General features: G+C 44.0%; 1 protein-coding gene and 1 pseudogene across 2 annotated transcripts; both read left to right on the top strand.

Moving 5' to 3' along the window:
• The first annotated feature begins 1,783 nt into the window (after positions 1–1,783).
• LOC147420029 (uncharacterized) lies at positions 1,784–2,374 on the top strand (annotated as a pseudogene).
• A 1,409-nt stretch (positions 2,375–3,783) lies between these two features.
• LOC147420028 (uncharacterized) lies at positions 3,784–6,500 on the top strand. 2 transcript variants are annotated; one of them, XM_086504922.1, is made up of 2 exons: positions 3,784–5,532; positions 5,603–6,500. In XM_086504922.1, the coding sequence occupies exons 1-2, from the start codon at positions 4,414–4,416 to the stop codon at positions 5,639–5,641; spliced, it is 1,158 nt and encodes a 385-aa protein (XP_086361048.1). In that variant the 5' UTR covers positions 3,784–4,413; the 3' UTR covers positions 5,642–6,500. The 2 variants fall into 2 exon arrangements, with proteins under 2 accessions (XP_086361048.1, XP_086361047.1); XM_086504921.1 differs by having other exon boundaries at positions 3,786–5,816; positions 5,945–6,500.
• Positions 6,501–12,457: the final 5,957 nt, after the last annotated feature.

The following is a 12,457-nucleotide window of genomic DNA, read 5'->3' as shown; positions in this document are numbered from 1 at the left end:
ACGTCCAGTTGAAGATTGTTGTGCACCTATGTCACGAAGAAATGCACGTATCTTGCAGTCAGGGGCGAAGGTAAGGGACACTGGGAAAGGTTCTCCTGCGCTTATAGTAGTTGTAGCATCAATGTACAAGGAATACAGTGTTGATCCCCCATCTGCTCTATTTTTTCGCCTGACAATTGGGCTATCAATGTGAACAAAGTCACCGAGGTGGAGCTTGTCGACGTAGAGCTCTATGTATGGATCATTCACCACCACTATAATAGTGTCGGTGCATTCTTCATCAACCAAGTCAACCTTCAAGTAACGATTGTATTTCAGTTGGTCAAGGCCAACTTTGTAGGTCCCAGGCAGATTCAATATCTTGCCCTCAATACAGAATCATGGGCTTGAATAAGAGATGTCAGTAATCAAGAATTGTAGGAGAAGACTTTGAGCAAATGGAACAATGTTAAGATCAATAGGCTTGCTATCTAGTTGAGATGATTCACCTAGCATATAGGCCAAAATTTTGAACAAAAGGCTCGACTTCAACGGGCTTGGATCATTAGTAATGTTAAGAGGTATCCCCTCAATACGGTTTGGGGCAATTGTTCCTCGCAGTGGCACCAGAGGCTCAATAGACAAAGGCTCAATATGGAGAGCTCTTCCCTCATTCAACGCATGAGGTGGAACAGCTGTTTCAAGATATGCTTCCTTCTTGACATTAATGGGGTCCACCAAAACTTGCTTGCCTACATAATCCAAAAGAGAGCAACATAAGCAAACACCTCTACGAGTTGGTAAAATGGCTCTCAAATAAACACACTTTTGCAAAACTGAAGGCTCCCATACAAAGTTCACTGAGTCGTTCAAATGAAACAATGCACGTGCAATAGGCTTGTGGGGCTTATGGACCTCTTGCTTCGATCTTTTGCGAGGCGGCGATGATGTGCATGCAGTTGGGGACGCATCGATACATTTAGCACTCGAGACTGGAGTACCTTTTGTCAACCTTTGGAGCTCTATAGAACATCAATTATGAGGATGTAATGCCTTTCACATATAACAAAATATTTGGTAATGATAGCTAGAAACACAAGCACTCATTTGTGATAGAAATTGTTTAGCGTGACAACCTTTTCGTATGATTACTCCTTGGATATTAAAGCACCTAAAAGGTAGAGAGGTGCTTGCAATTATAGCAAGATGGGTAATCATATGAAGAATAAACTAAGCGACCTACTAAAGCTCTCGTTCGCTTGCTGTGGTGATAAAATCGTCAACACATAGAAAGACCTCGATCCATCCTCTCACAATCTACATGTATTGCAAGAATTCCAACACTTCTTTCTATTTGCTCCGATTGGAACGCTCGTCGAGAAGTTTTAGAGACAAGGCCAACAATTGAAATTGCCACTTCAAGCATTGTGATGGCTACATATAAAGCAACTCACCTCCTCACAACAAAAAAGCCAAGATCATGCAAGGATTCAACAACAGGACAACACAACAACAAGAGAATGCCCAAAACAAAGATCGAATTTTCAAAATAGTAATCAAAACAAGGATCGTCGTACAACAATATTCACCAATTTTGAAATGAGTAGCGCATTCATAATACAGCTCAGCAATAGATTTTGTGATACAAATTCTGTAATACTTTGCGCAACCAAAACGAGAAACTACACCAACACAAAAGCCTTCAATAACTCTCACCGCCTTCAAAATCCATGCTGTCAGCACCATCAGAATCTCCACTGCTTATGTACCATTCTCGTGCTTCAGGAGCAAAAGAACTGCCACTATGTTGTTTGGAAGTCATTGGGAAGCAAAGATAATATTACTATTGAATATCCTTATAGTTTTTAAGATGCACAAACAGAGAACAATGCCTACTCTTATACAACTCCATAAGAGGCCTTGCAGTGTGCCGTCCACTGAATGCTTAGTCTCCTCACTGTCCTGCTCAGCACAAGGCCAAAATGAGCACGTTTTTGCATTGCACTCACCTCCCATCGCATTCAATGTGCAATAGCGCAAAAAAGAGAGCCATTTTGGGCTGCGAGGAGATTCCCATCGAGCATTGAATTCCCTGCAAGGCGTAACACATAGAAGATACCCTTTGTCAGAGAAAAGCAAGGCATGACGGGCTAGCATATGAGGCAAAAGAGCAATTCACAACACGCGGGAAAAATGGGGGTCTTTAGAGCAAGAACGGCGCCTGCCTTCACCTGTAGACAAGCGGTACGTGCGCCTCAGTTTCGGCACGGACTCCAGGTGCGTCCATGCGCTGCAGACAACCCTCTTGTCATGCACGCCCTGCAGAGAACCCTCCTCTCATGCACGCACTGCAGCTGCCTTCACCGAAAAGACGTTCTACAGCCAAAAGCCCTAACCTTAATGCTCTCAATCGAGCTGGCATTCATCTTGGCCGTCCAAATTCAACGGGCACAAAAGTGCACGCTTCTCCACCAACCTCTCCTATGGCCTCTGCGGGCCAGAAAAGAACTATATTGGCTCCATGTTGTTTGTGTGGACTTCTTGGGATGTGTGTGTATGTATCTCTACATCTCTTTTACTTTTTAATCTTCAAACGACAACAAAGAGGGACAGCTGACCGATAGACCATGGATGAAACTAATCAAGCAGCTTTATGCAAGGGTCCACAATTGCTCGGAACTTCCAAGATTTCAACATGTTATTGAGGCCTTAGGCTGGGTTCAGACGACGCCAGCGGAGGAAAAATCAGCTGGGTCTACCGTCGCCTCACCTGAATAGTGCTGGCGGCTGAAGAGAAAAGAAAAACAGCCCAAGGGCCACCTTTTAAAAATACCACACGTGCGTTCAAGAGGTGTTTTTTAAATCACTTTTCACACACGAATTAAAAGACTCCTCTTCCTTCATAAACTTTTTTCAATTTTGCACTTTGAAACCTCTCTTGTACATGTAATCCTATAACTCTTTGGTATATAAAAAACCCCTCCTAGTGAACTCACGTGGCACAATTACATATTTTGAGGTGGACCCCCTGGGAAACAGAGAGGTTGAGAAAAGCCATCACCTCTTTCAGGGGGGGGGGGGGGGGGGGGGGGGGGGAGAAGGTAAAAGGCGAGCCCAGAGGAAGACGATCTTTGCTGTAGCGAATCAGCCTTCGCCATCCACCTTACACGCCATATGCGAAGCTTTTCCTCCGCCTTGTCTGAACCAAGCCTTAGGCTGGATTCAGACGGAGTGGCGGCAGCTGCAAAAACGCCCAAGCAACCAATCATGCAGGGGCAGCTGGCCTGGAGCGTTCACATGGCGCGGCGGAAGAGCAGAACACTGCTGCCACGTCGCGGCAGAGATCCGAGGGTTTTTCTTCCGACACCCCCCCCCCCCCCTCGCCCATAGCAACTTCCACCCTCCACGTTGGCAATCCGTGCATGCGTGGCAGCTTGTCTAAGCCATCTGCACTTTTTTTGATAATTTATAGGGCTTTTATGAACTGTTTTTTTGAGTTTTACCTTAGATTGCCGCCGGCCCCGTCTGAACACAAGGTTGGAGGTAGAGCCCCTTCCACACGTCTTCCGCCTGGAAGTTGCACTTTTAGGGCACTACTTCTGCCGCCCCCGTGTGAACCCGCCCTTATTCACATCAAACATTGCCACAATAACTTTGCCATGTGTCACCAATCGACATGCTTTATCCAACTGCCCACAGTTGGTCCACATTTGCAAGGGGTGATAGAAGGTGAATTTACTAGAGAGAGCCTTCGTGGTCACGGATTGCAGTCTGTCTGGACTCTGTGTATTGAATTGGTCCTTGTCTCTGCTCTCTCCTGCTCGAGGGGGGAGGGGACTCGGGAGAGAGCGAGGGGGGGGGCCCTGGAGCTGGGTTCGATTCTAGAAGGCCACACACACACATGCACGCGCTCACGACGTCACAGCCTTCACTCACGAGTCACAGGCGCAACACAAAACACTGGTGGGGGACACATTTGTGGACACTCGAGATCGAGCAGACCCGCCCCTGCTCTGTACTACCTTGTGGGATCTCGTAAAAAGGATCGCCTTCGCATTGTACCCATAATTATACTGCGCTATTTCCTCACCTCTCAAGGTGTTGGCAAAAGGTCTCTCTCTCTCTCTCTCTCTCTCTCTCTCACACACACACACACACACACACACAGACACACCACGCGGCTGATCCCAGGTTCATTTTGATTTCTCGTTCCCTCATTTCTTCTCACTGCTTGTTTTTCCTTCTTTGTCTTTTGGTTTTCTTCATCTGTCGAACTCTTCTCCTTCTGCCCAAGTCAACAGGGTTAGATACAAGCAAATCAGGACATTCTTCTCTTTCAAGGCAGTGAGCTGCGAGAAGTTGCCCACAGACAGAATTGAGGTCGAGCAAAGCAAAGCAGTGTGCCGCCCTTCTTGCTTGTTTGGGACCTCCCTCATGGATGTCCCAAACGGGCGGTGCATTCATACACATGAGGCAGATTCCAAATCAGCAGATGCCAAATCCGATGTTTTTAGGGCTGTGACAGATTTGGTGGGAGCAGCACAACACATGCAACATGATCCTGCAAGTATCGAAGGCGTCGAAGTCCTGATTGATAGGCTAAAGCATCTTCTCCATGCAGAGAAGCATGCGTACACCCTCACACACCAGAATTCAGAGAAACGCAAGAAGATTGAAAGCCTTCACAACCTCATCCAGTACCTTGAGTTGCAGGTGCAGAAAGCTAGCAAGGCCGTGCAACGAAGTGGCTTGAAGTACTATCTGGCGAGTGTTTCCAGCACGGTCTTGGGTGATGAGGTCACTAGAATTGGGCAGTCCATGGGGTCGAAGCTACAATCGTGGCTTGATCAACAAGGCGTTCGGGAGCTTGCGGACATTATAAGCAATGGATCTGAGGATGCTCGCATTGAGGCGATCTCATCCTTGAAGGATATGGTTCGGAATGGATATGATGCTTTACTCCAAGAGACCATCTTGTCATGTGGATTAGTCCAAAAACTTGCTGCGTTACTAAGACCGAGTGCGCTGGTGTCATGGGATGTCCAGAAGGAAGCTGCGCTCGCACTGTGTGCATTACTTGATTTCAACAAGGACATCTTCTTAAGCCTGGTCCTTATGGCTAAAGTGGTGGAGAATCTTGTCAAACTGATGGACACACAGCCTGAAGGAAATGTTGTTATCCTCGTTTGTGTGCTCAAAGGCTTTCTCTCCGCTGGGCAGACCATAGTTGTGGACGAGATTCACACACATGACGGGGTTCCCAAGATTGTTAACCTCTTGGATCACAAATCCCAAGCTCTCACACATGCGGCAATGGATTGTGTGTTCGAAATGGCATATTATGGAAGAATGGAAGTAGTACAGAAAATGTTTGCGCTTGGGGTTGTCCAGAAGCTTGCAACCCTACATCAATCCAGCATCATTGCAGGTGGTGTTGGCTATGTTGAAAATGAGTTGCACTCTGGGCAAGAAAGGGGCATTGTTTTGGGTGGTTTGAAAGGCTCTGGGCAAGAAAGGAGCATTGTTTTAGCGAAGACACCGGAAACATCTCAGGTTGGTGGCGGAACGAGTGTGCTACATCCATTTTCGAATGCAGTCACTAGATTTGCTTTACATTTTGCAGTTGGGACAGGTTTGCGGAAAAGGGAGAGGCGTGCATTGAAGCTAGAGTTCCTCAAGCAAATCGGTGAAATCATGCCCAATGATGCAGAGGCTGCCAATATTACAGCAGAAGTGCTGTGGGCACCGTAATGTGGGGGCAAACATGTGTGTTTAACAAGGAAAATATGTATGCACTGCTGTTCGCCCGTCGTTTCCTCTATGGCAATACATTGGGGGTAAGAGTGGAAAATGACTGGCACATTTTCCATGCACATACTGTAATATACAGGTCTTTGAAGTGCAGCATTTGAATGCTTGCATAGGTTTTGAAGAGCCTTTAATCTCATGTTTTGAGTTTTGTCAGTACAACAGGGGCGAATGAAGATGGACAATTTTGTCTATATCCATTGGATAGTTGCTGTCATACAAAGGTTAGAGAGATTATTGCATGAAATCGATCATTGCCTAATAAAGGTCCTCGGCTACAAACCGTGGAGTCGCTAATTTTGGCGAGAGAGAGCAATGTATTGAGGAATTTTTCTATTGAGCTTGATTTGCAATGGCTTGCTAGCTGATTGTGATTTCAATATGAGGGAGAGGAAATCAGTTTCATGTATATGGAAACGTTTTTGACGGTTATCACAAAGATGTTCCTTTTAATGACTAAAAAGTTTGGTACGGTAAGCCATATCCTTTGCTGTATGTAGGGGTTTCTAGCATGGCCCTTCTCATAACAAGTAGGGAAAGGAGATTGTGAGATGTGTAAAAAGCTTCATTGGACATTAGTCTGTTATGTAATAAGATTAAGGTTCAAATGGACATCAGTTTGTAAAGTTCAACGAACGAGTGTAGTGTGGGCCAGACACTCCTTCACACAAATGTGTAGGCTCTTACTTCGTTAATCAGTGCAAATTGAGGCATGATGGTGGTGTTTTGATCAAAAGCATTTTTCTAGAGTTAATTTCTCTAATTCTGTTTTTCACTGTATAGCATTGCTATGGTATTCTGTCCACACCTTGCAATTATGGGGTGCTTGAAACACGGTACTTAGTTGTGGTAGTCTCAGGCTGGGTTCACACTGGCGCGGCGGCAATCACACCTCAAAGATGAATTTTCCAGCCGGAATAGCTTTCGAATGCCTTCTTCCTCCGCCCATCTGTTCACACAGAAGTGGAAGTACCGAGCTCGCTAATTTTCATCTGCCGCCTGTTGTGAACACCGGAGGCCGGCGAAAGCAACACTAAAAAGCTTTTGTTTTGAAGGTTTGTAGGTTAATCAAATAATAAAAAAAGAAAAAGTATTGACAGCATGGCGATTTTAGCAGACGTGGAGGGTGGAAGAGTTTTGGGGCGGGGGGGGGGGGGGGGGGGGGGGGGAAGAAAAGCGTGCATTCTCTTCCGTGAGCTAGCAGGCTTTTCAAACACTGCCTCCGTGCCATGTGAACGCAGCAGGTGACATGACGCAAGCTGATTGGTTGCAAGCGTGTGTGCTTTGCCTTCCGTTGCCTGCTGTGAACCCAGCCTTAATGAAATTGCTAACTAGATGGTGAACGCGAACATGCTTGGATGTGTGTGTGAGAGAGAGAGAGAGAGAGAGAGAGAGAGAGAGAGAACAAAAGAGATTGAATCATGCCAAAGGCGGCCTTATTTACTGGCAAGGCAATCAATCCCTTGCACTACTATAAACTTCAGATATATAGCTTTAGGTCTTTACTTTTCAAGGTGTTCACTTTTGGCTTACAAAGTTTTAAAGATATGGAAGCTTTCTTGGTCTATGAAGGTTAAACCTAAGTAAAATTAACCTCGTCAAAATCCTTCAAAACATGTTAAGTGTGTAAATGAAGGGTGAGTTTAAGAAATGAAAAGATCTATGAAGGTGGAAAGTCAAAAGACATTTTGTGTTCATATTTAGAGGTGGCCCTACTTCAGATTGGTGCATTTGTGTTTTTCTTCTCTTGTACTTTTCCTTTAGTGTTTTATTCTCTTCAAAGGGTCCTTGCACTATGGAGGTGAGGGTTTTTATTTTTATTTTTTATAAGCCATTAAGAATACCTCAATATAACAAGAGGAGTTTTTTTTTAAAAAAAAAAAGCCATTAGGAATACCTCAATATAACAAGAGGAACAACTTGATGAAAGATACTCATTTTTGCTTGTGAGTGCCTTTCAATTTATAAATTGATCAGTTTAATTCATGTCATCTCTTACTTTCCTAGCTAAACTTTTTAAACATCATATATGCTAGCTCAAGCAATGGAACAAGTCTCACAATGGCTTGCTTAAGAGATCAGGATAAATATGTCACTACAAAATTAGTGTCGCTAGTGTGTGTGTGTGTGTGTGTGTGTGTGTGTGTAAGAGAGAAGAAGAAGAAGAAGAAGAGAATTTTAACGTCGTAGGAAACTATCCCAAGAGACCTTAAAGACCTATCCAACGGAGAGAGAGAGAGAGAGAGAGAGAGAGAGAGAGAGAGTAAGTACTTGGGAAATTGGCTAAGTCAATAGCACGTTGTATGGTAGCCCTAATTAGTTCACTCAATCACATCATTGTACAAAGCTTGTCGAAACATGGTTAAGGAGTGAAAGGCACAAGAGGAGGAATCATAAGAAGACAAAAACATGTACCAAAAGTTGTTACCATATACATGTGGTAGTGATGTGTGTGAACACACTAGGACCGCGGGGCATTTTTTCCCTCTTTAGGAGGTTTTTTTCCCGTGCATTGTATATATGCCCATCACTCTAGGGCTATCTATCTTTCGATTGCACACTAAGTAACACACTCTCTATTGTGTGCCTTGAGCTTCCTTCGTCTTCTCCAAGCTGTGTGCGTTTCTCTACAACCCTAATTCCAACAATTGGTATCAGAGCAGGTTACGTCCTCCCGTGCATTGTATATACGCCCATCACTCTAGGGCTATCTATCTTTCGATTGCACACTAAGTAACACACTCTCTATTGTGTGCCTTGAGCTTCCTTCGTCTTCTCCAAGCTGTGTGCGTTTCTCTGCAACCCTAATTCCAACAATTGGTATCAGAGCAGGTTACGTCCTCCCGGGCTTAGTCGCCAGCTGCTCCAGCACACGCCTGCTCACTTTCTCCGATTACAATGAGGTTTGGCGAGCGTTCGTCTCACAGGTCGACAAAAATTTCGGGAGAGCTCATAGAGCTTAGTTTGCTCAGATTTCTGATTCGGTCTCATTTCCGCCTCCGTTTTCACTACAGGCAGGTCTGCACATGCAATTTCGTCATTTTGTGTAGAAATTTTGTCAGTGCCGATTTCTGCATAACAGGTGTCTTATAGTCTTCTACGGTTTGTGCTATATACCACGTGTTGTTCCCGCTCCATTTCTCCTATTTTCAGAAATTTTCACATCAGGTGTAGCATTTACCATGGCTGACAACAACACAGATGTCTTCAAGATGTTTGCTGCTGAGGACAGGTTGGATGGGGACAATTACCCTATGTGGGCTTATATGATGCAACACGTTCTTGTGTCAAAGGGCGTCTGGAATATTGTGCAGGGCATTGATGTACATCCTAGTTCTGAGGATGTAGGCGATGTTGAGGATGTTGGAGGTCTTGCTGCAAGGATTGCTGCTATTAGAGTTGTTTTGCCTATGGCAGAACAAGCTCGTTGGGATCTAAAGGATGCGCAAGCTCATGCATTGATTGCGTTGTCTGTGAAGCTCACCATTGTTCCTCACATCCGCTCAACAAAATCTACAAAACAGGCTTGGGATATTTTGGCTGGTCTTTATGCAAGTCGCAATGAGGCTAAAATTGCTTTGCTGCGTAAAGAGTTGGAGTCAAAGATTATGCATGAGGAAGATGATATGGACACTTTCCTTGCTAGTGTCAAGGATATCAATGAACAACTTATTTCTGCAGGTGAAATCATTTCAGACAGTTCCCTTGTGCAGACTGTTCTTGATGCCTTACCAGACTTTTGCTAATACTTGGAGACTTATGACCCAAGGAAATCCAGAAGTTGTCAAGTTTGATGCATTATGCACATTGCTGTTGCAAGAGTCACTTTCTAGAAAAAACAGGACTAGACAGCGTTCGTGCAATTGAACAGGATTTTACTGCTTCCCAAAGAAAGAGTGGTAACAGCAATGCAGCCACTTCTTATGGTTCTGCTACGAGTGGCAAAACTTTTGTTCCCAATGCTTCTGCTGGCAGCACTTCGTCTGGCAATTCTGGTGATAAGGACAAAAAAAGATGCGTTGCCATTATTGTAAAGCTAATGATCACTTGATCAAGTCGTGTCCTAAGTTGAAGTCCAAAGAGGATAAGAAGAAAGAGGGTGGTTCCACTGCAAATGTTGGTTCCAATACAAATGCAACCATTGTTGAGTCTTCTATAAAAGGTGACTGTAATGCTGATGTTGATGCAGAATGGGCTTTTAGCGTAGAGTGCACTTATAATCATGTTGTCCATGATGCATGCTTGTCAGTTGCTGCAGATTCACACGTGTGGTATTTCGATAGTGGTGCTACAAAGCACATTACCTCACATCGTGAATTGTTCACCTCTCTCGAGTCTGTCCCTCATGGGAATTCAGTCACTTGTGCCAACAATGCCTCTTATCCGGTTCAGGGAGTTGGAAAGATTGTGCTTACTACTGCAAATGGCAGTTCTTTCACACTTGTTGATGCACTTTATGTACCTAGGATCAAGAAGAATCTCTTGTCTGTATCCGCGCTTGCTAGACTTGGACTTGTAGTCAAATTTATGGATGACAGATGTACAATCCTTTATGATCTCAATTTTGGTATGAAATTGTTGCATCTGGCCTTTTGTGATGTGGGATGTATAAGCTCACTTTGTATGACAAGTGTGGACAAAATTTTGCAAATGCTATTGCAGATTCAAGGGCTATTTCAGATGCAAAACTTTGGCATGCATGTTTTAGTCATCTGAATTTTGCCAATTTGCTGCGTTTGCAGAAATCTGATATGGTTGGTTCTTTGCCGCCTCTTGAAGCACCTGTCAAACATGTTTGTGAAGGCTGTATTCTGGGTAAAATGTAGCGTTCTAAGTTTCCAAAGGATGGTTCAATTAGGGCCACATGCAGACTGCAGCTTGTGCATAGTGATGTTTGTGGGTCCATGCAAACTCCGTCCTTGGGCAATTACCTGTACTTTGTGACTTTCATTGATGATTACTCCAAGCATGCATGGGTATTCCCGCTTAAAGCGAAGTCCATGTTTTTATGTGCTTCAAACAATTTCTGGCTATGGCTGAAAATGTATCGAAATGTACTATGGGCACCCTCCGTTCCGATCGAGGGGGGGAGTATTTGTCTCATGAATTTAATGCATTTCTGGCTAGTCGTGGGATAAAACACCAATGTACAGTGCCTTATACACCTCAACAAAATGGTGTTGCTGAGCGGAAAAACAGGTCACTTACGGAAATGGCACGATGTATGGTCAAAAGTCAAGCTTTGCCGCATTCTTTTTGGCTTGAGGCCACATGTGTGCCACTTATGTACTAAATAGGTGTCCTACGAAAGCTTTGCAGTCTATTACTCCATATGAAGCATGGCATGATAGAAAGCCTTCTATTGAGCACACACGTGTTTTTGGCTGTTTGGCATATTCTTTGGTGCCACAAACACAACGCAAAAAATTGGATGATAAGGCTGTCAAATGTATTTTTGTTGGTTATAGTGATGAAAGCAAAGGTTAAAGGTTGTATCATCCACAAACAAAACGTATTCTGCTTTCATGGAATGTAGTGTTTGTGGAAGATTCTGTTCAACCCTTGCTGTCATGTTCTAGAGATAGTAATGTAAGCTCACAGGACATTTATGACACTTTGTTGCCTCTTTTCAGTGGTGGAAATACGAATGTAAGTTCCAATGAGGAAAATGTACAACCTATGGGGGTTTGTGAAAATGTTACAGATTAGCCTATTACTGATGCAGATGTACATGATGTACTTGATGAGGAAAGGGCTGAAAATGACCTGGCTAGAGGTATGCCAAAATGGCTGGTGCACACTTTGCGTGACAGTAAATTGGATGCACCTTTGTCTAGTCGTACTCTTTTAGGCTCTCGCCATGCATCTTATGCATCAGATTGTTATGCTTTGGCTGTGTCTAGCTTACATGATGTTGAGGAGCCTCTGTCTTTTGATGAAGCACAAAATTCAAAAAGTTGGATGGCTGCCATGCAATCAGAATATGATGCACTTATAGAAAATGACACATGGACTTTATGTGATTTGCCTCCTGGCAAAAAGGCCATTGGTACGAAGTGGGTTACAAGTTGAAACGCAAGCCGGATGGTGAGATCGATCGCCATAAGCCTTGACTTGTTGAAAAGGGTTATGCAAAACAAAAAGGCATAGATTATGAAGAGACTTTTGCTCCCACTTGTCGTATGACTACTGTGCGTTTTCTATGTGCATTGGCAGCTCATTTTGGTTGGGATGTACATCAATCAGACATTGTTACTGCTTTCTTAAATGGTGACATATTTGAGGAAGTTTATGTAACGCAACCTCGCGGTTTTGTCATAAAAGGACAAGAGGACAAAGTGTGCAGATGTAAGAAGGCTTTGTATGGGTTGAAGCAATCTCCTCGTGCTTGGTATGAGAAAGCTGACACTCATTTGGTCAAACGAGGCTTTCGTAACAGTCCAACAGAAAGCACCTTGTATGTAAAGCATGAGGGTGATGTACTTCTCATTGTGGTTCTTTATGTCGATGATTTGCTGATCACTGGACCAAATGAGAGACATGTTGCTGAATTTAAAGCTGATTTGAATGTTACTTTCAAGATAAAAGATTTGGGGCTGTTGCAGCATTACTTGGGTATACAGTATAAGCAGTGTGATGGTGGTATTGCCTTGTGTCACAAAAGCTACAC

The sequence above is a fragment of the Adiantum capillus-veneris genome, chromosome 28 (assembly GCF_014529385.1).
Source record: "Adiantum capillus-veneris isolate H3 chromosome 28, ASM1452938v2, whole genome shotgun sequence".
Lineage (NCBI taxonomy): Eukaryota > Viridiplantae > Streptophyta > Polypodiopsida > Polypodiales > Pteridaceae > Adiantum > Adiantum capillus-veneris.
The sequence above is the reverse complement of the archived record's forward strand: the minus strand, read 5'-3'. Positions and strand labels throughout refer to the sequence as shown.